This window comes from Pelophylax lessonae, assembly GCF_965119305.1.
Source record: "Pelophylax lessonae genome assembly, chromosome: 3".
Lineage (NCBI taxonomy): Eukaryota > Metazoa > Chordata > Amphibia > Anura > Ranidae > Pelophylax > Pelophylax lessonae.
In genome coordinates, this window is record NC_138770.1 from 75597684 (window position 1) to 75625400 (window position 27717).

Genomic DNA, 27717 nt, shown 5'->3' on the forward strand with positions numbered 1-27717 from the left:
TCAATCTTCCAAAACTTCCTGTAGAAGAAGACAGAATTTGAAAAATGAATGCAAAACAGACAGATTAATGTCCACCTACATGTATTTTTTTATTTTTAAAATTATTTAGTTATTAATTCATGTTTATTTTATTTATTTTTTCCTTCTAAAGGATTTGTGGTTCTGTGATGTTTTATGAATTACACATTTCTGTTACACTGCTTTAGCCAGAAGGGTGACACACTTATTTCCTGGTTTGGCAATTCAGCTTCCTGTGTCACCTCTCTGCTAGACATGTGCAGTTTGTTTTGTTCCGATTAAATATTCGGACAAATTTTTCATTATTCTGGGATTCAGATATATCCGAATCCCAAAATTACAGTACAGACAAATTTGACCAAATTCTCAGAATAACTAAACAAAATTTTCCGAATTTCCGAAATTCGAATTGAAATTTGACTCAAATTCAAACTGTAAACATATTGCTGAAATCAAAGACTGTGTGTGTTATTAGAGTACCATTTGGAAATAATGCTGTTTTTGTTAAGCCAAAGGTAATTTAAAGAATCATCGTAATTATTTGATGAAGATTTTTCTTTTGTTCATTCACTTTACAAGTGTAAAAATGATAAAAAGAAATCAGTAAAATATAAATATTTAAAAGCTTTTATTCTTGAAATTATTTTTTCTCAGCTGGCTAAAACTTCTGCACAGTACATAATAAAATATTGAATGTAAGATACTACTTTTATTAATTAGAACACGTTGCATATTTTGAATTAATGTAGAATTAACTATTTTAAGGACCGGGCTCTCTCGCTAATGATTGTGCCGATACCTCATATGTGTGGTTTGAACACCGTTTACATATGTGGGCGCGGCTTGCTATATGCATATGCAATCGCTTCTGCACACAATCTCGGAGGGACAGGACACTTTACATTTTTTTTTTCATCTTAATAATTTTACCTTTTTATTTTTACACTGTTCCTTTAAGAAGATTTTTTTTTTTTTTTTTGATCACTTCTTTCATATTACAAAGAATGTAAACATCCCTTGTAACAGAAATAAGCAGGACAGGTCCTCTTTAATGTGATATCTGGGGTCAAAAAGACCTCATATCTCACATTTACACCTAAAAGCAATTTTAAAAAAAATGCCATTTTTAAAAAAAATAAATAAATTGACCCTTTAAGGCCTTTGAGAGGAAATGGAGTTTTACGTCACTCTGGTCCTCCAAGGAGAGTTGAGTGGGGACCATCTTGCCCTCAATCGACTTCCTGTCCATCAGGAGAGGGGATCGGATAATTTTCCCCGCTACCGACGGCTCTGATAAGCGGGAAAAATGACCGGCAGGAGGGGGGTGGGCGCCTGTCCCGCAGCCCATAAGGTGACTCCATGATTAACATCAAAGTAGCGACATAACTATACGATGGGCGGTCTGGAAGATGTTAATACAAACAAGATTAATGTATATAAATAACAATCAGATGTCTGGTTACTTGGCTGCCTCATTCGAATCGAAATATAAATCTAAAATTTTAGATTCGACTGATTAGAAATGTATCAATTTGAGCATTTCTGAAAATTTGAAGAAAATTTGAAAAATACATAGAACGAATTCTGAATACAAATTCCGAATACAAATTGAATGAATCAACGAAATTTAACAAAACAAAATAACTAGATTAACAAATCTAAGCAAATTTTTTCGTCATGCACATGTCTACTCTCTGCCACTAGCCTATGATGTTGTGAATAAACATTATCATCTCCATCCAGTGTGCGGGGAGGTGATCTAGGAAGCAGTAATATTGGATCAATAAGTAATGCAGTGAATTGTCTGCCTGCGTCTTGGCCTACCTTTTAATGGATTCATCCATAGGTGTTTAATGTTGTTCCCTTGAAGAAAATAAAAAAATAATGTATCCATTAGCTCTGACCACTATTGTGTGTATAATGTATAGAACGATTTAATAATTATGGTAGAGTATGGTAAAAGTGGAGAATAGGAGATACACTTCCTTTGATTAGCTTGTTGCTTTCTGTCCTCCTTATTCTCTACCTCCCTAACCTTCTTTAACACTGTTGCATGATACAATTATTGGCCAAAACATGTGGGCACTTTATCATTAGGGATGGGATTCAGATTTGCAGCTACCATAAGTCCAAGACAAATTTTGGGGGTTTAGGATTTCCAGCAAATGTATGTGCAGAATAAACTGAATATACTGTATATTTTTTAACCATATTACATTACATGGCCTACGAACACTGTCAGCAGGCTTGCAAAGGAAAAAGGGGACTTTTAGTTAAGTCAGTCTCAATATGAAAGCAGAACGGGGCACAGATCCATTGTAGGGAAAGCTGCATATGGAAAACAAAAAGGAATTTAGTTAAGCTCTTTGGGAAATCCACTCCTTTTTTTCTTACTGGAGGGGTTTTGTCTTGTATTTTATTTTGTGGTTGACTTGAGGTCTGCAATCGCTGCCTATAGCAAAGTTTTTTTTTTTCTGCAAGACTTTTGTCCAAAAATGAACTTTTATTTCAAGTGGGTGATATTTTGGGGGTTTCAATTATTTTGGAGGTATATTGTTTTTATTTTAGGGTAAACTGCTTTGGTCCCTTAACCTCCCTGGCGGTATGATTCTTTTGGATTTTAGGTGCTGAAAGCGGTACCATTATTTTGCATGTAATTCTTGTGAATGAGCAGTCCAAACCAACTGTATACATTTATTATATATATTATATATATATATATGTATGTATACATATATTATGTATACATATATTATATATATATATATATATATTATATATATATATATAATGTATACAGTTGGTTTGGGCTGGTCATTCACAAGAATTACGTGTATATATATATATATATATATATATATATATATATATATATACGTGTGTATATATATACACATATATATATATATATATGTATGTATATATATATATATATATATATATGTGTGTGTGTATATATATATATATATATATATATATATATATATATACGTATATATATATATACTGTATATATATATATATATATGTATATATATACATATATTTACATAAAAAGTACAGTAAAACTGCAGGAAAGGGCACTGGGGGGCAATGTAATGTGATTTTATTTTATTTTGAATGGTATCAGTGTGTTTGGTGCATTTTACATTTGAATTTGCCGCCGGTTCCACCCCCCGGCGGACGTCACGTCGCCGGAGACGGAAGCCGGGGCTCGCAGACGATCGGGAGGAAGCTCCGCCGCCGCACACCGCTCACAGTCTTCGCTGGATCCCGGAGAAAAGGTAAGTAAAACCTCCTCCAGCATCCAGCGATCTTCCTAGCGCTACCCCGAGTGTGACTCGGGGTTACCGCTTTTGGCACTAAAATCTTACCCCGAGTCACACTCGGGAATACCGCTAGGAAGGTTAAAGGATAAGTTCACTTTTAAATAAATAAATAAATGCATATTTGTTTGCAGTTAAAAAAAAAAAAAAATGTGCATTTATTATTTTTTGTAGTAAGAGCCTGTAAAGCATTGCACCAGCAATTAGCGGATCGCTGATGCCATGCAGGTCTCCTGCGGATCTGTCAGTGTATCTGCTTGCTTGTATATCCTGTACAGCGGATGCAACACTGGGAACATGTTACATGTTCCACCCTAAAATCGGGTGGAATATGTAACATGCTCCCAAAGGTGAACTTATCCTTTAATAAAAAGTGAGATTTTAAGGGGTGGTATTTTTTATTTTTTTTTATTATTTATTTTCTGTTCTTTTTCTGTTTAATTTTAATTTATGCTGATAGGCCATTTTTTAGGATTGGGCTGCCCAAAGAGCAGCATTCACTTGTTATTGACCATTTGTCCCTGGAGCTGCCATTTGTTTGTTGCAGCATTTGAAAAAAAGGACAACTAAATGCAAGAATAGTGTGCACCTAAACCACCTCACATTTATTCTGAACATAATGGCGGGTCTGTAGGTGTCCAATCATGTAACTGGCTTTACTTATCTCTATATATCAGTGATGGCGATCCTTGGCACCCCTGATGTTTTGGAACTACATTTCCCATGATGCTCAACTACACTGCAAAGTGTATGAGTATCATGGGAAATGTAGTTCCAAAACATCTGGGGTGCCAGGGATCGCCATCACTGCTATATATTATAGCCCATGGGACTTCTTCACACAATGTTTGGAGCAGCTGATATATTTTAAAGCGACATAGCCCTATTGATTCTGATTAATATAGGAGTATACTGAGAATGGGGTTATCTATCTACCCCTCTCTACCGCCTGGAGCAACAACTCTCTTAGAGAGGAACGGCCCTCTATGAGGTGAGGCAGTTCTCTGTTTGATATATGTAATATATTATATCTTTAATACATAATTCAATTTTTCTAGAAAGCCTCTTATGTGCTGACATTTTGTCCTACACCGTGTCATTTATCGGCTTGGACACACGGAATAGGATATCTAAAGATTAACATCAGTAAGTGTACAGTAGATAGAATATGGCCACATAGATCATTGGGTATTTTGAATGGTATAATAACTATTTTATTAACATTAGAGTGGTTGTTCTATAGTACGGTCCCGGCGCCCGCCCAGGGATTATATTCTCTCAAACGTGCACCATTGTAGGTTCGTTCTTGTCTATATTCCAGCATTTTTATATAGTGTTTGAATATGAATATGTACAATATATGTATTGAGATCTGTTAGTAAATGATGTTGTTTCTATCTATAGATAAGTACTGTAGGGCCCTGAGGAAGCGATTGATGAAACACATCGGCACTATAGACCCTTAACTACATAGTGCTTATCAAACCAGTTACCATATATGATTTTCCCTTTAAGGGACTGTTTTTATACAATTAGTATTTTCTGTGTGTATTGTTTGCTTTTATGTTTGATATAATAAAGAGATGGATTTTACTAAATTATGAATATCCCTCCGTTTGGCCTGTACAGTCCGATTTTTTATTTTTTCTCGTTATCTATATATACAATTGTGGCACAGGTTTTTTCTAAACTTTATTCTGGACATTTTATAGATAGGCAACTCCTATCCTCATATTGATTAGTGGTTCCAAATTAATAATAACTACTGCAGTGAGGAACAGACACAAAAGATACACTCCGCATCTTTTCTATAATAACAATAACTGTTCTGCTTTATTTGACGCAATTGAAGGTTTTTATACACCTTATTACGTAGGTATCACATTAATATTACAAGGTACAAATGTACTTATATGGTAACAAGGGGCGTAACATAGGCAGGCTAATTCTAATCCGGACTCGAAAGAATGCAAACATGTAATAAAAACATTATTAGTGCCGTGTGCACAATGAGTGCTGTGTGCAATGCATACAAAATTGAATACAATAATATACAGGATGTGCAAATTTCCTTTACACATTATATCACTCACAGTCACCTCGCCACCCTATACCCATAAAATAAAATGTAGGCATGAATCAGTTAGGCCTACTATCCCTAATTAAAACTGTCCTGCTGCTGGCCAATTTTACAATGCTGTATCCCCTGTCTTATCTTAATTCTTGTAGTATAACCCCAGCCTGTGCATTTTATCACTAGTAAATTTGGGCCTAGCAAATCTCCCCAATGGGACACAGACAGCGAAAAAAAATATGACGGTGTTTATAATCCGCCTTACTCGATCCAAAATGGAAAAAAAAATTGTATTATAGTACAAGTGATACTTATTATCTAAGTTTTATAAGTCATTGGACGCACTAGGCCCTAATTCCACCCCATACTTTATGAAACAGTGGCAACTAGAATTTAAGTGCACTTTTTCGCCGACACAGGAGGAGGTTATTCTTCAATTGTCTCATAGCTCAGGAACATCAGCGCGGACAGCAGAAGCCAATTATAAGTTTCTCACTAGATGGCATCACTCCCCCGCCAAGCTACAGAGGATGACACCATCTCTCTCGGCTGCCTGCTGGAGAGGTTGTGGGCTTAGAGCTACGCACGCACATATATGGTGGTTCTGCCCAGCAATTCGACCCTTCTGGACTAGCGCATTGTCTTTAATTGAAGAAATTCAGGGTTTACCTATTGCTAGGGATCCGTTGTCTGTATTATTCCATGACACTAAACTACCTCCGGCCCAGTATCGAAAGTCTATCACCCCTCACCTTTTAAATGCAGCCAAAGCATTAATCCCAAAATATTGGAAACAGTCTACAGTTCCCTCGATACCTCAATGGTTGCGGGCAGTTGACCGTATCTACTATCTGAAAGATATGACATTGGATCTTCGAGGTCAGGCACTCCTGGCACGTAAGATTTGGTCATGCTGGTTAACATTTACCCACACTAATATATACGCTTCATATATGGCTGAGGCCTCTCCAGGCTAGAACGTCTAGACTGGTGAAACACCAAGGGACCCCTCCTTTCCCCTTTTTTTTTTTTTTTTTTTCTTCTATCTTCCTTCCTTTCCTTTCCCTCCCTATTGGAGAGCCCCCGCTTAAACAACTGGACTAAAATATTTAACAATCCCAGAAATATTGATTTTTGTAGGTAAATTACATCGTATGTTTTCTGCATTGGTTCTAGTTATGACGAGCAGGGATTGCCTAATTGTATATAATTTGGGGAGACTCCTCCCTTTTCTTTTCTTTTTTTTCTACTTCATGTTTGTATAATTCGTATAGAATTCAATAAAAAAATATATTAAATAAATAAAAAAAAAAAAAAATAGTACAAGTGATACATTTGTTGATCAGCACAGTGTTAGACAGCAGCATATGTAACACTGGTGTCAAGTGTTTTTTTTTTCATAAATTAAACTAAGTAAATTAAATTACACTGCACATTTTGGTTTAGGCTCTATTCACACTTGTGCGACTTGTCATGCAACTTTGAACATCAAAGTTGCATGACAAGTCGTTCCTCATGTTTTTCAATGATAACCATTCAAATATGCGCACTTTGCAATTGCAGCAGCTTCAAAGTAGTTCATGCACTACTTTGGTCTGACTTTCATGCAACTTGAAGGCCATAGACTTCAATCTTGACCCTCAGAAATTGCATGAAATTCATAACTGAATGTTATATAATGCAACTTGTGTGTAACAGTTGTCCATTATCATTGGTCAAAGCCAAAGTCGTATCCAAGTTGCACCCATCCAAAGTTGCGTCAAAGTTGCACTTCAAATCAGCTCAACTTTGGAGTCTTACAAGTGTGAATTGAGCCTTAATCAGTTTTTGTGATAAAGATTTTGTGTTATACCGAAGGCTAGATTCACACTACTTTTGGATTTGCAGTGTGATTATGAAGTGCGACTTTGATGCAACATTGGATGCAGTTAGCATATTCTACAGAGCCTAATCACACTGAAATCCCACCAAAGTAGTACAGGAGCCTTTTCCAAAATTGCACCACACAGAGTTGCATTGATGTGAAAAGGCACAATTGAAAACAATGTGATTTTCTTTGTCATGCGATTCTGTGTGACTCAAGTCACATGAGAAATCACACCAGTGTGACCTAGCACTAATACACACACATAATACAGCATCACTCACCATGCTGCTTGTAGCTAAATTCTTCAGGAAATGTTTCCGCAGAAGATGCATCACCTACAACATAATCACAGACACAATTACATTAATCATATTACTTTAGTTATTAACCACTTTAGCTCCGGAAGGTTTACCCTCCTTCATGACCAGGATATTTTTTGCGATACAGCACTGCGTTACTTTAATTGACAATTACGCCCAAATGCAATTTATGTCCTTTTTTTCTCCACAAACAGAGCTTTCTTTTGGTGGTATTTCATCACCTGTGCGATTTTTAGTTTTTGCGCTATAAACAAAACAAGACTGACAATTTTGAAAAAAAAAACAATATTTTGCACATTCTGCTATAAAACATTCCCAATAAAAAAATTAAAAAAAAAATATAATTTCTTTATCAATTTAGGCCAACATGTATTCTGCTACATATTTTTGGTAAAAAAAAAAAACCCAATAAGCGTATGTATATTGGTTTGTACAAAAGTTATAGCGACTACAAACTATGAGATATATTTATGGAATTTTTATTTATTTATTTATTTTACTAGTAATGGCTAGATCAGCAACTTATAGCAGGACTGCGACATTGCGGCGGACAAATCGGACACTAAAGTGACACTTTTTGGGGGACCAAGTAATACAGTGATCAGTGATATAAATATGCACTGTCACTGTACTAATGACACTGACTGGGAAGGGGTTAACATCAGAGGCGATCAAAGGGTTAAATGTGTGCCTAAAATGTGCTTACTCGCTGTGTGGGAGGTGCTTGTACTATGGGAAGGCAGTGATCTGTGTTCCTGCTTTGCAGAAACACAGGATCAATACCTTCCCTACTAACAGAACAGCGATCTGCCTTGTTTACACAGGCAGACCGCCGTTCTGCTTTTGTCCCAAACGATCTGCGGATCCCAGGTGGAAATCGAGTCTGCCGGACCCACTGATTGACTTCTGCTGTGTCCAAGGCTAATGCTGTAGGCAAAAGATTGTCAAAAAAAGTGGCATTGCGGGCTGAGGAATTCCCTGGAGAACGTACTAAATAAAAAAAAAATAAAAATCTTTGGTAGGTAGCAGCAATTTTTTTCTAATCCTTAAAATTAAACATGAAAAATGCCCTTAAAGCAGAATTTTACCCATAACAACTTGAAAAACAAATAATGTTCTTTCTTTAGCATGGGACATACATTCCACATTAATAATTATGATACCAACATTTGTGTGTGTTGTAAACTGCCTCCAACATTATTCCGGGCATTTTGCTGAAGCCGAGAGCAGAGCCCCTGAGCAGCAATAAATCTCTAAGCTGTCAGTGGATCGGTCTCATTTTTAGCACCGAACTGATAAATAGAGAGCAACTGAGCATGTGAAGAGCAGGGTGGGACAGTGTATTGCTGCATTTTAAACAGTATAGGCACTTGTTTTCCATAGCTATACCAGCAAAGGGGCCAGCCTGAAAGTGGCTGTAAAACCCATTCATGAAATCTGACCTGGGCACATCTATCTGTAGTGTTTTCTTATCTATCTTCAAAGCCCTAAGTCCCTTGGCTTTCTCCTGCTCCTTCCTTCTGTTATCAGCATGATAACTTCGGACAAGTTCTCCGTCAACTGAGATAAACCAGGCTGAATTTTGTGTCAGGGTGGGTGCTATAAATAGATTAGCAGAGAGCTGGTCTATTTACAGCACAGCTCTGCATGATTCTGCCTATGTGGAAAGGGGGTGTGTGCTTTTCTTCCAATCAGCTGTCTTACAGTGTATGGCCAAACTTCCCTCCCACAAGTGAATCAGGAAGCGAAAATTCTAACAAGACGTGCACTTTCTAAACAGTGTAGAAAGCTGAAGACAGCAGATATACAAATAATACTTATGTAGGGAGATTGGTTTAATCTCTGTGTATCATCTGAGGCTGTTCACTTCATTGAGTATAGGAGAGGGTTTGCATCCACTTGAAGTCATCTAGCCGGACTTCATTTTATGACTTATGTTCCACTTTATTTACCATACCCAGGCATCATTCACCATATATGGACATGACCATATGTACTCAATGATGTCACATGGGATCCCAGACTAGATGACTGACAGCTACAAAGACATTTCCTGGTCTTACAATCTCAATCTCAATTGTGACATTCAGATTGTGTGGTCAGAATTTTGCATACCCTGGGTGAGTCCTTTTGGATGAGAAAGGAATTTCACAGCCTATATATGCTGATCTGTGGGATGCTATGAAGACCACATGGTAAACCTGTCCTGTCTGAGGAAGTACAGTATATAGGCTGCCACCACCTTCTGAAAATACTCATTCCTTGGATGTCATAATCCACTGGCTCTGGTTCCTTACTGAGTCCCTGCAACAGGTATGCAGATTAGGCATCAGGACTCCATTCCTGGCCTGCCTGCTGATTTTTGGCCAGGCTCTCAGAAAGGAGCAGTGCTGGATCCAGCCAGGCATTTAGAATTTGGAGAATGAGATCACCAATGACAAGCTGGGAATTTCTCTCATCACAGGGACCACGCTGTGTCTCGTGTTACCGTGAACTTGAATGGCCTGCCAATACACCACAAAGCAACCAAATTTGGACAAACGCTTTTTTTTTACAAAAATGAATGGAGTGTGTGTTTGCCTTGTTATGCAGTGCTGGTGTGCTGGAGAGAGAGAGAGAGGGGGGAAGGAGAGTGGGAGGAGAGAGAGGGGAAGTGAGAGAGGGAGAGAGAGAGAGCGTGATAGAGAGAGAGAGAGTTAGGGAGAGAGAGGGGGGGATTGAGAGATAGAGAGGGAGAGAGAAAGAGAGGGGGGAGAGAGATAGAGAGGGAGAAGGGAATAGAGAGAGGGAGAGAGAGAGGGGGGGATTGAGAGATAGAGAGGGAGAGAGAAAGGGAGGGAGAAAGAGAGGGGGAGGGAGAAAGAGAGGGGGAGAGAGATAGAGAGGGAGAAGGGAATAGAGAGAGGGAAATAGAGAGAGGGAGAGAGAGATAGCGAGGGAGATAGGGAGAGAGAGGGAAAGGGAGATAGCGAGGGAGATAGGGAGAGAGAGGGAAAGGGAGATAGAGAGGGAGATAGGGAGAGAGAGGGAAAGGGAGATAGAGAGGGAGATAGAGGGAAAGGGAGATAGAGAGAGGGAGAGGGGGATAGAGAGAGCGAGAGAGAGATAGAGAGAGGGAGAGAGAGATAGCGAGGGAGATAGGGAGAGAGAGGGAAAGGGAGATAGAGAGGGAGAGAGAGGGAAAGGGAGATAGAGAGGGAGATAGAGGGAAAGGGAGAGAGGGAGAGGGGGATAGAGAGAGCGAGAGAGAGATAGAGAGAGGGAGAGAGAGATAGCAAGGGAGATAGGGAGAGAGAGGGAAAGGGAGATAGAGAGGGAGATAGGGAGAGAGAGGGAAAGGGAGATAGAGAGGGAGAGAGGGATAGAGAGAGGGAGAGGGGGATAGAGAGAGCGAGAGAGAGATAGAGAGAGGGAGAGAGGGAACGAGAGGTAGTGAGGGAGAAGGAGATAGACAGATAGAGGGATAGAGAGGGAGAGAGAGAGATAGAGAGAGAGCGAGAGAGAGATAGAGACTGGACTTCTCTCTGCAACCTACCACCATCATTTAAATGGTCCAAACAGTCTACACAAAATACAGAGAGGTAACTGACAGAGCTGACATTAAAAAACAACTTGAAAACTTCCAAAACGACAACTATGAGATAAGCTCACAAGGTGTGAACCAGGCAGCAAAGGACTTCCATAAAATACTACACACCATTGCAGAAGCAGCCCAGCTGAGAAAAGTCAACTACAAGAAACCATCCAACAAACAACCCAATAAATGGACAGACAGACTCTGAGCCTGTACAGACTGAGCGCCCACAGCCTGTAAATCGAATTAGGATGGCACAGACAGACCTACAAGCCCAGGGAGAGCAGATTGTGGCAGCAATGTGACCAGGGGGTCATGGAGGATGAGGTCCACTTCCTCCTACAGTAGCCTAAGTACTCATCAGTGAGGGACGCTCACTTCCACAGACTCTCCGCTCTCATCCCGGACTTCACTTCTATAGAAACTCCAAATTGAGGAAGTGGAAAACTCCAATTTCTACTGTGAGAAGAGGAGCCAATGGTGAGAATAGCTGCACAATATGTCACGGAATGTGTCATAGACTGAGAGGTATATGAAAAACGGAGGACTTGAAAATCCTTTACATGGACTCACCCCCTACCCCCTTTATATCTCCCATTACCCGCCACCTCCTCCCCACCTTCCTATACAAACTCAACTGCTTTGGCAATGCTAAATTGTATTTGGTCCTGCCAATAAATTTATTTGAATTTGAATTTGGGAGGGGGAGAGAGATATAGAGAGGGAGAGAGAGCGAGATAGAGAGGGAGGGAGAGAGGGATAGAGAGAGATAGAGAGAGGGGGGGAGAGAGAAAGAGGGAGAGGGAGAAAGGGAGGGAGAGGAAGAGGGGGAGAGAGAGAGAGAAGGGGAGAAAAGGAGGTTTATGAAACAAAAAAGAGGGAGAGGGAGGGAATGAGGGAGGGGGAGAGAGAGGGGGGGGGGGCGTGTTACGTTTGTTTTTACAAAATTGAGATACTAACCTTTTTATCCAGGAAACACCCAAAAAGCAATAAGAAAACTCCCTGCAAAAGGAAAGGATTAAGGTTATAAAGTCAATCTGACATGTTGTATCACTACAGAATTTGTATTTTTAAAATTTAAAGAGCAATGCTGTTCAACATAGACTTCTATTTTAGGTACAGTGAAGTATTGTTTCTTGGCACCACTCAAGACTGCTAAAGCACGGAGGTGCAGGAGCTGCAGGATCCAGTCTTGTGCAGGGAAGATCAAATGATCAGATAAGTACCGTATATACTCGAGTATAAGCCGAGTTTTTCAGCATGTTTTTTCATGCTGAAAAAGCCCCCCTCGGCTTATACTCGAGTCACTGGCTCACTGTCTTTTTAAAAATGGCGCCGCCCGGTGCCAACGTGTCACCGCGCATGCGCCGCATGCCCAGGAATAGCCGAACGTGTACGGGCTTTCCTGAGCATCGGCGGCACATGCGCGGTGACGTATTGGTCCCGGGGTGCACGATTTTTAAATCGAAGGCGCCTCACCGACAGGTAAGTGAGACTCCTCCGCAGCCCCTGCATTTCCTCATGCAGTGCTGCGAGCATGGTACAGGACATTCTCCTGTACCATGCCCGCAACACTGCATCTCCTGTGCCATGCCTGTTCCTACCGTGCCATGCCTGTACCTACTGTGCCATGCCTATACCATCACCTGTGCCATGCCTATACCATCACCTGTGCCATGTCTATACCATCACCTGTGCCATGCCTGTACCATCACCTGTGCCATGCCGGTACCATGACCTATGCCATGACTGTACCATGACCTGTGCCATGCCTGTACCATGACCTGTGGCATCTCCTGTACCATGCCTGAACCATCTCCTGTACCATGCCCGCAGCCCCTGTTTTGTGTCTCGTGGTGGTCCAGTTGGGTCGGGTAGCTGCTGCATTTCCCACCATAGGCTTATACTTGAGTCAATAAGTTTTCCCACTTTTTTGTGGTAAAATTAGGGGCCTCGGCTTATATTCGGGTCGGCTTATACTCGAATATATACAGTATATATATATATATATATATATATATATATATATATATATATATATATATATATCCCTTCATCTTCCCCCTAGACAAAAACAAGCATAGCCCCAGTGCAAGGGAAAACTTGTTTTTTGCTCAGAGCTCAGGTTTAATAATAGCACAAATATTGTAATATCATGGATCACCAATTGTAGTATTACTTTTTGCACAGTTTTTCTTAGTAATTCTGTTTTATTTTAATGCCTACTATAATGAAAGATATCAGCTCTGAGGGGATTGACTCTTGAGTATGTATAAAGCCAAAACATTTTTCTTCAAAACCTTAAAAAGAAAATTCTGTTCTCGGATTGTGAATCCAAAAAAAGTGAAACAAGCAGGTGGCACGTTTTTTCGATACAAAACTTGCAAGTAATATAAAACAAAATGTTTTTTTTTTTTTTCTTTTAATAAAGGACTTGTCAATAACTGCTATGTTTTTATTTAATTTTTACCCTTTTAAGTGAATGATTAGGGCTTTGTTCTCCATACTCATTCACCTGGGGTGCGGGATCTGGGGGCTTTGTTAAAGGGGGCTTCCTGATTCCGATAAGTCACACCCCTGCATCCCCACAAGCACCGGGCAGGATTGTGGGGAAGAGGCCCTTGTCCCCATCAACATGGGGACAAGGTACTTTAGAAGCAGAGCCCGCTCTGCCCAAAAGAACCCTTCCATGTTGAGGGCATGTGCCCTGGTATGGATCAAGAGGGGGGGGCACTCGTATGTCCCTCTCGGTTTCTGGCCTGCGTGCTCGTAAAAGGGTCTGGTAGGAATTTGGGGGGGGGGGGGGGATCCATGCCAATTTAAAAAAAAAAAATCTATTTTTTTTTTGTCTTAAGTTTTACATTCAGCTCTCAGCAGGGAAGCCCGTTGATAGCTGATGAATCATTGAGTGTTAAGGACGCAGCAGCCAGCTTCCCGTCCCGCTCCTTAACAACCAGCTTATTCTTTACACAGAATTCAATAATTTTTTGACAGATTCCATTTTGAATTGTTACGAAAATTTGGAATTAGTTAGAAAACAAATATACAAAAATGAAGAGGAATTTCAGCCAAATTTGTTACTATTTCTTTTGCAGATTCGGAATTTATTCAGAAAATAAAATGCTGCTTAAATGTTAAGCAATTCACATCTTCTGCTACCTTATTTCTGTTTTTTAAACACACAGCTGGGTATTTGAGGATTCCCTTCATCTATACTAGACCCTTATCCTAGATAGATGTTAATTGGGGACCCCAAACAAAAAAGCATGGTGTTTCCCCCATAATTCATACCAGGCTCTTTAGGTCTGATATGAATTTTGATACCACCCTCTCCCCTATGTGAATAAGTAAGGGATACATAGTCCTTTAATTAAAAAAACAAAATAGTCCCATGATGTACATTGTGAATTCACCATCAATGGTGCCCGTTGACCCACTGACAATAAAAAACCATCTATGCGATCTGATCCCAACGACTGCTCACCCGCAAATGACAACTCTGGCAGATGACAGCTGAAGAAACAAAAAGCAAAAGCGGTGGGGCCCCCCAGTTACATCATTGACCAAATACAGATATGACCCTATTTTCTTGTTGGTGAGATTTTTGGTTCGGTCAGTGGGCGTTGTTTATCATGATCCGCATCGGTGGATGGCGTGACTGATGGTGGATTTATATAGTGGGACATTTTTATGTTTTTTTTTTAAGGGACTATTGTGAATGAGTAGGGTTATTATGTACCCCTTACCCATTTACATAGGGTGGAAGTTGTATCTGGATATCCCCATATTGTTATAGAGGGTTACCAGATTCCATCCCTCATAACCACCGAGGCAGGGTTGAGAGGAAAAGACCATAGTTCTGAGGTGCGCTAAAGACAATAGGTGTATAAGCTAGTCTTTCTGGCTGGAGCGAATGGAAAGTTTGTACCATGTTTTATTTCTGTCTGTATATACAAACTTATTTCTTCCCTGTTTATAGTATCACATTTTTTTTTTTTACAAAAATATGGAGAATTGTGGAGCCAACCAAATACATTTTGAAAGTCACATACCTGTAAAGGATTAAGGATGTCAAAGATGTATTGTAACCATATAGCATTTTTATTTGCCAGCAGAGGGATCCCAACAGCCCAAGTCAACCCATACTGAGGGGTATAAAAGACAACAGCTTTTGCCAGCTTCTTTATCACCTCTTCATCCTCATCCTTCGCCTCAGAGATTGAAGGTCTTAGAAGTTTATGGATCACAACAATGAGTACCAGACAATTTGCAACCATAATAACTATGGTTGGGATAGTGAAGGCCAAGGAAGCGCCAGAGGGGCCCTTTAACCAGCAAGCATTTTCACTTCTGTAATTATCTGGAAAGTACCGCAAGAAAGTAGACACAGCTATGACCAGAGGGCATATGTAACCCAAAAAAACTGAGAGGACTATAAATTCTCTTATAGTGATATGGTGGAAAACAAAAACTAAGCGACAGACCAAAAAGATACCCTGGACCAAGGTCCAGCAGAAGAAACCCATCAGGGAAAGATGGGTACAAAAGGTTAAGGCATCACACAACTTTTCTTGAATCACTGGGTGAATAAAACTGGAAGCTAAGAATGAGATGTCACTTATTAACAAGAACACAGACATGTGAAGGATGGTCCAGTATCTATGTGATGCCATGCGGTTATGGGTTCTTCTCAGGAGAATAATCTGTATTGTTATACAGAAAATGAGAGCGAATATAGAGAATGAAAGTCCGACCGCTGTGATGTAATCCAAAATTACAATATCCAAGGTTCTTTTTGGCACCGAGCTTGACATTAAAACGGAGAAGGACGTCAGATGGGTACAGAAGCAGGTGGTAGATCCATTGGTGGTTTGCGTAACACAACCATTTGATGACCATTTACCCAGGAGGAAATCCCAGAACACACATACAGCAGTCTGGTCACAAGAGTAATTACCACACATGAAGGTCATATTGATGTTAGCCATATGATAACTTCCATTATTTAAGATCATGACATGTGTCTGTATAACACTGGCCAAATAAAAGGAGTTGAGTGTCTCTCCACCTTGATCATACTGGCTGGTAAAGATTTTGTTGGGTGGTTTGTAAGTCATGGACAAAACGTTAACATAACATTTAGGAGGAAACTCAATGTCATTATTGGGAAGTGACAACAGGCTACTAGTACCTAACTGCATATCTCCATTCTCTTCTAAATCTTCACAAGATGACACCGAGCAGTAAACGTCAAAATGTTTGAACAATAAAGTGAAAGGTTTATAGGTGACTGACATCAGTGAAAAGAGGCTCTCGAGACATCTCAGTAACTGTGGACCAACAGAATTCTCCAAACTGGCTGCAGACTCGGATGAAAGCACACTGTTAAGATGGTCAACAATCACAAGTACTTTCTGTAAATAGAAGATATTTTCACCATTAGTGATTGTATTATAGCCATGTGTGAAAGTTGAGAAAAGGCTTGCAGTGGGATTGCTCTTTTCATAAGTTGGTGTAACCAGTCATTCTTACATATTTCATGCATTGGAGTGGGAGCATGCATTTTTAAAAACAGGTCTACAATGACATCTTCTATGTTTACATACTGATAGATTCTTTATTAGGTGCCCATGCATTATATATAGTATAAAACTGGCCTTCAGGCAGTGATTCCTTTTGGGGAGTTTAAAAAATTTACTACTTTAAGTCAAACTGATCCATTCAATCATTTTCCTTGGAGGTCAGCCAAGAGACATGTGCTGGACCTACACAAATAAGGCATATGTTGGCCCTAAACAACATAAAACAAGACAGGGTAAACTTACACAAATAAGACATGTGCTGGACTTACACAATTAAGACCTACAGTGCATCTGGAAAGTATTTACCGCGCTTCACTTTCCCCACATTTTGTTATGTTACAGCCTTATTCCAAAATGGATTAAATTCATTATTTTCCTCAATATTCAACAAACAATACCCCATAATGACAACATGAAAGAAGGTTGTTTGAAATCTTTGCAAATTTATTAAAAATAAAAAACGAAAAAAAAATCACATGTACATTCTGTTCATCCCTGCTCAGTCCCGCCTCCCGGCTCAGTGCTTCCACAGTTCCATCTGCAGCCTCTGGTTCTTGCTTTTCAGGTCGGTGACGGACAGGGAGAGGGGCCCTGCCAGGCACAGCTCATCCTCCAGTTGCCTATCTACCCCGTGCCTGAACTCCTCCATCTTGGCTTGCAGTTCCTGCATGGTTCCCCGTTGCCGGCGCAGCGCCGCCCCCCACTGATGTGCGCTCTTGCTTTCTACCTTGCCTATAGCAGTGGTTCTCAAATCCGGTCCTCGGGACCCACCAACAGGCCAGGTTTGCAAGATAACTAAATTACATCACAGGTGATCTCATTTGCTTCTCAGTGATTGCAGTATTCTAGTCTGCATCCCCCAAGGTAATACTTAAAATCTGGCCTGTTAGTGGGTCCCGAGGACCGGATTTGAGAACCACTGGCCTATAGGTAGCCGGCCCTGCGCTGAGCTAGCTGTGAAATGCTTACAGTCAGCCTAGATGCCTTCCCATCAGAAACATCTAAAAAGGTAAGAATTTTTTTTTTTTACCTTCTTTAGGAATGCTGTATGAAAAGGAACCCATAACACACAAATATTGAGGTTTTTCAAATGTAACTACAAAAGTAGAAATACACTGTGACGGGAGTCACTTTGGTTGGGGGGCCTGTGGAACACAGCTTACCTTAGAGAGGTTGGGAAAAATGTATGAATATACTGTACAATATAATGTATCCTGTATATATACAATGTATTATATAATGTATCTTGCATGTATACAATGTATTATATAATGTATCCTGTATGCATACAATGCATTCTATAAGGTTTCTTGTATGTATATAATGTATTATATAATGTATCTTGTATAGATACAATGCATTATATAATGTATCCTGTAGGTATACAATGTATTCTATAAAATGGATCCTGTATTAACAGTATACAATGTATTATATATCTTGCATGTATGCAATGTCTTATCCACTTGCCGACCACCAGCAGTACATATACTGCGGCAAGTCGGCTCTATTGCGCAAAACAAGGTACCTGTACATCATTTCGAGCAATAGCCAGTGGGGGTGCACCAATCCAGAGCCAAAGGGGGAGCCAATCAGCGGGTCAGGTGGACATGATGTCCACCGGCCACCCGTGATTGCTCCCCAGAGAGACAGAATGTAAGCAAGGCAGACTGCCGTTCTGTCACAGATGAACACAGTGATCTTGTGTTCCTGCTATTTAGGAACACGGATCTCTGTGTTCATCTAGTGAGTCCATCCCTCACACAGTTAGAAAGCACTCCTCTAGGGAAACACTTAACCATTTGATCGCCCCCGGTATTAACCCCTTCCCTGCCAGTACAGTACCAGTGGATATTTTTAGCACTGATTACTGTAGAAATTTCACCGGTCTCCTCAAAAGTGTCAAAAATGTCAGTTAGGGGTCCGATCTGTCCACCACATGTCGCAGTCCCGCTAAAAGTCGCTGATCGCCGCCATTACTAGTAAAAATAAATAAGTAAATAAATAAAAATGCCATAAATCGTTCCCCTAGTTTGTAGATGCGATAACTTTTGTGCAAACCAATTAACATACACTTACTGGTTTTCATTTTAACCAAAAATATGTGGCGGAATACAAATTGGCCTAAATTGATGAAGAAATTCGATTTTTTTTACATTTTGTTATTGAATATGTTTTATAGCAGAAATTATAAAATATTGTTTTTTTTTCCAAAATAGTTTTTTGCTTCAAGAGCAAAAATTAAAATTCGCACCGGTCATCAATTACCACAAAAAGAAAGCTCTATTTGTGGGAAAAAGGGATTTTGGTACAGCGTTGAATGACCGCACAGTTGTCAGTTAAAGTAACACAGTGCCATATCACAAAAAATGGCCTGGTCATTAAGGAGGTAAAACCTTCCAGTCCAAAAGTGGTTAAATAATGTATCCTGTTTGCATACAAAGCATTCTATAATGTATCCTTTATGCATACAATATATTATATAAAGTTTCTTGTATGCATACAATGCATAATGTTACAATGTATTATATAATGGATCTTGTATGTATACAATGTGTTATACTGTATTGTGTATCCTGTATACAATGTATTTTATAATGTATACAAAATATATTTTTCTCCATTCAAGAGAAGAAAACACACACAGGGGGTGGGCAGGCCTCCCCCCTCATTAATATAAGACCCAGGGCTTTTGTTGACAGCCTGGTCTCTGTCCTGGGAATACGCTGTCAGCACAAACACAAAGGGGTGAATTTACTAAAGGCAAATAGACTGTGCACTTTGCAAAGTGCAGTTTCACTCTACAAAAGCATTTGCTCCAGAGCTTAGGAAATGAGCAGAAGCTCTGCTGACTTCCATCATCCAATCATGTGCAAGCAAAAAATGCTGTTTTTTTCTAATTTTCCTTGCATGTGATTGGGTATTCTTTGCAAAGTGACGCTCCATCTCATTAACTAAGCTCTGAGTGCAACTGCACTTTGCAAAGTGCACAGTCTATTTCCCTTTAGTAAGACAACCCAGTGGCACATATACAGTATGGGCCCACTTCCATGAGGCTGCATATATGCGTGCTGCCATCAGAAGGGGTTAATACAGTGATGGCCGGCCCCCTAATCTACATGCAGGGCGCTGGACACATGGAGTTCAATGGGGCTATTTATTTATTTTTTTAGCATGTGATTAGAGCCAGAGGCTTTAATAGGCTACAAAAAGGGTGGGCTCGGGGCGCAGAGCTCCGCGCCCCGAGCCCACCCAGTTGTGTGACAATAGCGAATTAATATTCACTATTGTAACATGGATCCTCCTCCTGGCCAATCAGGAAGCGGGTCTGAGACCCGTTTCCTGATTTGCCAAAAGGAGAAGCCATGCCATTGGCCATGGAGGAGGAGGAGGGAGGAGACGCAGAAGACAGGGGGAAGAAGCGGAAGCTGAAGCCGTCGCTGCCATGTGCTGCTGCTGCCTGCCCTCCCTCCACATATGCAGGCAAGGTGAGTGAGCCGGAGGGGGGGCTGGTGGTATGGTGTGCGGCTGCGGCCTGGTGTGGTTGGGGGGTAGTATAGTGCGGTCCGTCTGCCGGCCCATGGAGCACCAGCCGCCACTGGTTTAATACATTGATTTCCTAAGATTGTCAGCTCCATCCAACAGCCATAATGACATATTTTCCTTGAATTACCTCAATCAGGAAAAATACACATTTATGGCCACTAGACTGAGCTGACAACCATGAATCAACGTATTATGCAAATACGGTCAAAATTCATGAAGGCTGGGTGAATATTGGAAATGTTCATCCAACAAATTTAATCATAAATAGACCCGCTATTTGTTTACTTGTTCTAAACTTACAATCAGTCTTAAAATATATTTGGAGCAAGCCAGAGGAACTCCAAAAATCTTCTTGAGGTCCTTGGCAGCCCTGAATCCCAGAGACCTTTGATGTGCACAGATTGAGCAGGGTCAAGCGTTAGCTCTGCATCTCCCATCTTCCACAGAAACAAAAAAACACAAAAGAATGACAACAGAAAAAAGACCAAGTGTTTTTTCTTAACACGTATGTTCATCTTAAGCATGTTTAATTTCACTTAGATGTGAGGGCAATAGGTGTCGGGTAAACTCTAATCACCACTAAGAAGTGCTGAGGTTTGTACATGGCAATACTCATAGTACATGTGGCCACTGCTAGCTGTCTACATTATAGTCCTCAAGTTAGTTCAGGGACTTTGAAGGATGATGAGTACCATTTAAGTTTTGGTTAACCCCATTAAATAATGTGTTTCGTTGTGATACTCACTTCTACTGTATCCATGCTAAACCGGAGACCAGATAACTCTGCATTTTTTGTGATGTTCCCTAAGATGTATAAAACCAATGTAACATCACTTGGCAGAAAGCCGACAGAGGAGCTGGTGGTGTAACTCCAGAGTGAATGGATGGTGTCGAGGCCTCCAGAATCCTGTAAATTCTACATGTAAGAGAAAATAGTGGCGTAAATAATTCCAATGGGAACTCCATTTAAATGGCATATAGTCATGAACCAATTATTTTATACTGGTTGCTATTATTCAATAAAATGTATACAATTCAATATATACAGTACATTATACAAATGTCACTTTAACCACTTAAGCCCAGGAAGATTTTACCCCCTTCCTGACCAGGGGGTATTTTGTGATTCGGCACTGCGTGACTTTAACGGACAATTGCGCGGTCGTGCGACGCTGTACCTAAACGAATTTGACGTCTTTTTTTTCCCCACAAACAGAGCTTTCTTTTGGTGGTATTTGATCACCTGTGCAAGTTTTTGATAATGCGCTATAAACAAAAAAATAGCGTCAATTTTGCAAAAATAACAATATTTTTCACATTTTTTTTATATGAAATTCCCCCAAAAAAATGGAAAAATCAAAATTTTTTAACATTTTCGGCCAATTTGTTTTATGCTACATATGTTTGGTAAAAAAAATCGCAAAAAGCGTATTTTGATTGGTTTGCGCAAAAGTTATCGTGTTTACTAACAAAGGGAAAGATTTTTGTCATTTTTGTTGTTTTTTTTTTTTAACGCGTAATGGCGGCGATCTGCGATTTTTTTTTGCGGGACTGCGACATTGGGGCGGACAGATTGGACCCTTGACTGACATTTTTGACACTTTTGGGGTTACCAGTGACATTACTGCAGTAATCAGTGCTATACATATGCACTGTTACTGTAAAATGACACTGGTAGTGAAGGGGTTAACTTTATTTGAGAGGGAGGGGCTGTGTGTGTCCCTAGGGGCGTGATTCTAACTGTGATTGGCTGTGGTTGAGGTGTAGGAACAATGATCAACGGTCCTACATAGTCACGGACGATCGTGAGTGAGCGGCGGACATCGGGTCCGCCGCTCACATGCGCGGGGGGGTCCGTGATCACGCGGGAGCTCGCTCCCCAGAGCCTCACAGGCTAGTGACGTACCGGTACGTCACTTTGCCTGTGAGGGGCTGACTGCTGCAGTATATGTACTTGCGGCGGTCGGCAAGTGGTTAATTACAAGTATTTATACAGTCTACAAATAATAGACAACAGTATCTACAGTCTATAACTAAAAACTGCTTACATACTGCACATAAATCTGTGTGATAATGCTTAGGATGGCAATACATTACACAATGTTCTTGTACAATTTCCCTTTAGATTTACCAAAACCATATAATATGAGGTCAAACCTAAACACTTTCAAATTTTGTGCAGTCAGGCAGGCCCTTGCATTACGTAGTTGAAGGTAAATCTACAGGAAATTTAATTGGAAAATTGAATGGCCAGCTCTATCTGTAACTTTGTGGTTCCCTATAGTAAAATCTCAATTCAGGGATGGTGTAAAACAATCTAAATAAGACCTGCAGTTTTTCTAAATAGTTTAGGTCCGGTATGAAAGCAAACAGCTGAAATACTAATAAAACAAGTACATAATAAAACATTTTGCACATTTCCCATCCCACTCTCTGTATAAGAGGCCACCAGCTGTGCAAGAAAGTGAAGCGCCACAACATTAAATTGTAATTAGCTGTCACTTATAACTAACTTGCTACACCCATAAATAAATAATAATATTAAAGTGAGTCTGTGCCTAGACTACAGACATTAAGCAATTTAAATGTTCTTAACAGGTAGTAAAGATAACTTTAAAACAAGCCATCCCTGATCTCTCCAACTGCTCCTATTGTGAAGTTATTCTTTCTCATAGATTACAACAAAGACCCTAAAGTCAGGTTTTAGATGGTGAGCTCAGAAACAACTGATGTGTCTTTACATTTATATCTATTCTGGCTATTGGAATAATTTATTTAATTGAAAGTTTGTTTTGCTTAAAATCAGTTTTAACATTTATATTATTTATATTATTGTTGGCCATACAATCTAATACATATACATATCTACAAATCTACATAATATTATATGCCCATGTAAGCAGAGGCATGGCATATGGGAGGCGGTATCTGGGGCCTCCTTATTTTCGAAAAGGGCTTCCAGATTCTGATAAGCCCCCCCATCTGCATACCCTACAACCAGCAGGCCAGGGTTGTGGGGAAGAGGCCCTTGTCCTAATAAACATGCTGACAAGGTACCAAGGTGCTATAGCACCCCCCCCCCTTCATATTTTTTTTTTTTGCAAAGGTACCTCTTGACATCCATACAGGCAGACAACTGGCAGCTGAGGGGGTATCAATCACTTAGGATGATAACCTTCCCTGACAATTAATGCTTCATACAAGGATAAGCAATGCCTAATTTGTGCTCTCCCTCTCCTCTCCTCTCCTCTCCTCTCCTTGAAGCTGCAAATGCAGCACTCTTTAGATCTGCCCTCAAAGCAGTCAGATGAGGCAGTTACATCCAAGCACAGCTCCACTCATGCTCTCCCTCTCCTCTCCTCTCCTCTCCCTCTCCTCTCCTCTCCTCTCCCCTCCTCTCCCCCTCTTGAGCTGTAAATGCAGCACTCTTTGGATCTGCCCTACAGGCAGTCAGATGAGGCAATTACATCCAAGCACAGCTCTACTCATGCTCTCCCTCTCCCTCTCCTCTCCTCTCCTCTCCTCTTCTTTCCTTGAAGCTGTAAATGTAGCATTCTTTAGATCTGTCTTGGAGGCAGTCAGATGAGGCAATTGCATCCAATCACATCTCCACTCATGCTCTCCTTCTCCCTCTCCTTCTCCTCTCCTCTGTTCTCTCTCTCTCCTCTCTTCACCTCTCTGTGATGCTCAATTTGTGCTCTCCCTCTTCTCTTCTCTCCTCTCCTCTCCTTCTCCTCTCCTCTGTTCTCTCTCTCTCCTCTCTTCACCTCTCTGTGATGCTCAATTTGTTTTCTCCCTCTTCTCTTCTCTCCTCTCCTCTCCTCTCCTCTCCTTGAAGCTGTAAATGCAGCACACTTTAGATCTGCCCTCAAAGCAGTCAGATGAGGCAATTACATCCAATCACATCTCCACTCATGCTCTCCTTCTCCCTCTCCTTCTCCTCTCCTCTGCTCTCTCTCTCCCCTCTTCACCTCTGTGTGAAGCTCAATTTGTGCTCTCCCTCTTCTCTTCTCTTCTCTTCTCTCCTCTCCTCTCCTTGAAGCTGTAAATGCAGCACTCTTTAGATCTGCCCTCAAAGCAGTCAGATGAGGCAATTACATCCAAGCACAGCTCCACTCATTTTCTCCTTCTCCTCTCCTCTCCTCTCCCCTCCCCTCCTTGAAGCTGTAAATTAAGCACTCTTTAGATCTGCCCTAGAGGCAGGCAGATGAGGCAATTACATCCAAGCACAGCTCTACTCATGCTCCCCCTCTCCTCTCCTCTCCTCTCCTCTTCTTTCCTTGAAGCTGTAAATGCAGAACTCTTTAGATCTGCCTTGGAGGCAATCAGATGAGGCAATTACATCCAAGCTCATCTCCACTCATGCTCTCCTTCTCCCTCTCCCTCTCCCACTTCTCTCCTCTGTTCTCTCTCTCCTCTAAGCTGTACATACAGAACTTTGTAGACCTTTTGCCCTGGAGGCAGTCAGATCAGGCAATTGCATCCAAGCACCCTCCAGTGCCTATCATTACAGCAAACATTGATGCCCAAGAGTGTTTGCAGATCTAGGGCTGCTCTTCTGTAACTGCTATAATCCATCAATGAACCTTTAGAAAACTGTTCTATCCCTTTTTGCAGGCATGCAAGCAGATTACACAGCAGGTTCCATTGTGATCCAGTTCACCTTTACTTGCTAAGTGTCTGCAATCCTCTTTTTAATTCAAGTTCAGGGCACAACAGAAACACAACTTACTTGAGAAACTTGTTCTATCCACAACTGAAAATTGGTTATGACCATCATGGTTGTATTATTTCCTAGGGTTGAAACACAGCAGATATAAGAAAAAGTCAGTCTCCACCTTTACTCTAGTCAACATCCACCTTTACTCTACTTATTCTATTATTCTATTTCCTGATAGATATCTGCACAAACAGGGCTCTCTGCATATGGAGTTATTTTAAATAGAGCATCTCCAGCATGGTGTCCAGGGATGGACAAGAGGCATGCACATTTTTAGAGATGCACGTCCTAAAATGTGAGTGTGCCTACGAACTCCTGTACCTACTGACATATAGCTATATATCTGCAGTGTAAGATCTAAGGCACTGCTGACTCTGCTTGCTAGTCTCAGAATATTTGGAGTGAGATTTGGTTATATCACTACTGTGGTGCTCACTGTTTTCTTTGCTGGAGGCTCTGACATGTGAAAGCAAAAGCCCTGCCTTTACCAAGATGGGCACCTTCACATAGAGACACGGATCAGAACAAGGCATGGTAAGTCAGTAATATGGGAAAGATCAGCTGAACAGAGATCACTGACAATAATGCTGATTGGTTCTTTGCCTTCTGCACGACTTTTTACTGGACTCAACTTTTAAAGTTCAGTACCTCTTTAACTTTCCAAACCCTGAAATACCACTTGTGGGTTTGGCCAGTTGCTTGGATGTATATGCGTACCCTAAAATAGGGTTGATGCAAAATTTTAGAACATGACTCTTGCATACAGGAGTTTTAACTGAAAGGCAAGTTTGCTTACCAACGCTGGTGGCAGGAGTCCCGGAAGTAGAAAACCATGTGCTGTAGGCTGGAGTTTCTGAAGACATCTGAGGGGTTACGTATTCTTGGGATGAAGATGCACCATTTGATACACTCCCAGTTTTATCTGTGTTAGTTGTATCTACCACTGATGTCATAGATGATCCAGTGGAGGGTTGGGGTGAACTTATTGCTGATATTAATGATAACAAACTCATAGTCGATGGAAGTGATGTAATGGCTGAAGTCCTCGAGACACTATTTGTGGTTGATACAGATGAAGAAAACACTGATAACATTGTAGTTGAGATGCTTGCTGTGGAAGGTGCAGTTGTAGTAAATGTTTGTGATGCTGTAATTGAGATATTAGTTGATTGTGGTGCATTACTAAATGTTGTTGATGACTGTGTAGTAGTTGAGGAACTTGTTGTAGATGTTAAAAGTGAATTTAACTTTAATGAGAAATCCATCTGTTGAGGTGAATTTGTAAAAAGTGCTAAAAATGCAGACCAATTGAAAAATGGGTATGGTGTAGTCGTTGATGTAGACAGGGTTGTGGCTGTTGTAGGGGATGAAGAGGTTGGTATTGCTGTAAAAAATGAAAAAGAGCATTTACACTAGATCAATATTTTGCAATAGTATAATATATACATTTTTACTGTATACACTATATATATATATATAAATACATATACAGTGTCTCGCAAAAGTGAGTACACCCCTCACATTTTTGTAAATATTTTATTCTATCTTTTCTTGTGACAACACTGAAGAAATGACACTTTGCTACAATGTAAAGTAGTGGTGTGAATGGGAAGCAGGTGTGTTAAATTTGGTGTTATCGCTCTCACTCTCTCATACTGGTCACTGGAAGTCCAACACGGCACCTTTTGGCAAAGAACTCTCTGAGGATCTGAAAGTCTAAGTCATTTATATGTTACACGTATGATTTTTTGGGTAAGATCAAACATATCAATGTGCCACCTGGCTCTCTGCAGGTCACATGGGACATATGTAGTCTTTTTATACAGTCATCCCACATGATTTAGATTTGGGGGCTTGCCGACGTATATGGAAGTGATCTGGATTGCATACTACTACTCATATTAATTTTTTGTTGGAATTTCTTTAGTTTGTTCTTGAGGAAAATATTTTCATGCTTAAAGAGACCCATTATAGACAAATGAGGGGGGCATCTATGGGTTTGAATGGTGCCCCCCCCCCCCATATACAAACACTTTTATGGATATGATAGAAGAGGCATTTATTTATGGTACTTGTCTCTTTAAAAATAATTGTAGATGTTGGTTTCGTTTTGTGGATGATGTGTTTGCTATATGGGTGGGTGACATCGAAACCCTTTTGCTGTTTAATACTTATATTAATTCACTGATACCTGGTCTTGAATTTAACATGACATACATCCAAGAAAAAATGCCTTTCTTAGACACATGTTTTAGTATACGTGTGGATTCCATTTATAGTGATTTATATATAAAGCCTACTGATCGTAATCAGTTACTTTATTATAAGAGCTTTCATCCTCCAGGGGTATTCAAGTCCATCCCTAAGAGCCAGTTCATGCGAGTTAAAAGAATTGTTAGTGATCCTTCTCAGAAAGAAAATCGTCTTGATGAGATGGAGAAAAAATTATTAGATAGGGGTTATCCTAAACCAATAACCTCGTCGGTTAGGAATGGTATTTCAGATAATAAGATTATTAAGGACAACAATAAAAAGTGATTAACGTTTGTCTCTCATATCACTCCTTTTCTAAACATATACATGGTATCTTAAGGAAACATTGGTTAATATTGAAAGAAAAATATCCACAAGTGCTTGAGTTTCCACAATGTCCTTTTCCTGCATATCACAGGGGAAGAACATTGTATAAA

At 40.3% G+C, this 27717-nt stretch overlaps 1 protein-coding gene across 1 annotated transcript; it reads right to left on the bottom strand.

Annotated features, from left to right (window-relative positions):
* On the bottom strand, positions 1–26040 carry LOC309550359 (adhesion G-protein coupled receptor F3-like; the record flags this gene model as incomplete). Its single annotated transcript, XM_082250756.1, has 6 exons — positions 1–18; positions 7567–7620; positions 12140–12181; positions 15232–16593; positions 25040–25101; positions 25824–26040. 6 exons carry the CDS (start codon positions 26038–26040, stop codon positions 1–3), a joined length of 1755 nt encoding a protein of 584 aa, XP_082106882.1.
* Between the last annotated feature and the right edge of the window lie 1677 nt (positions 26041–27717).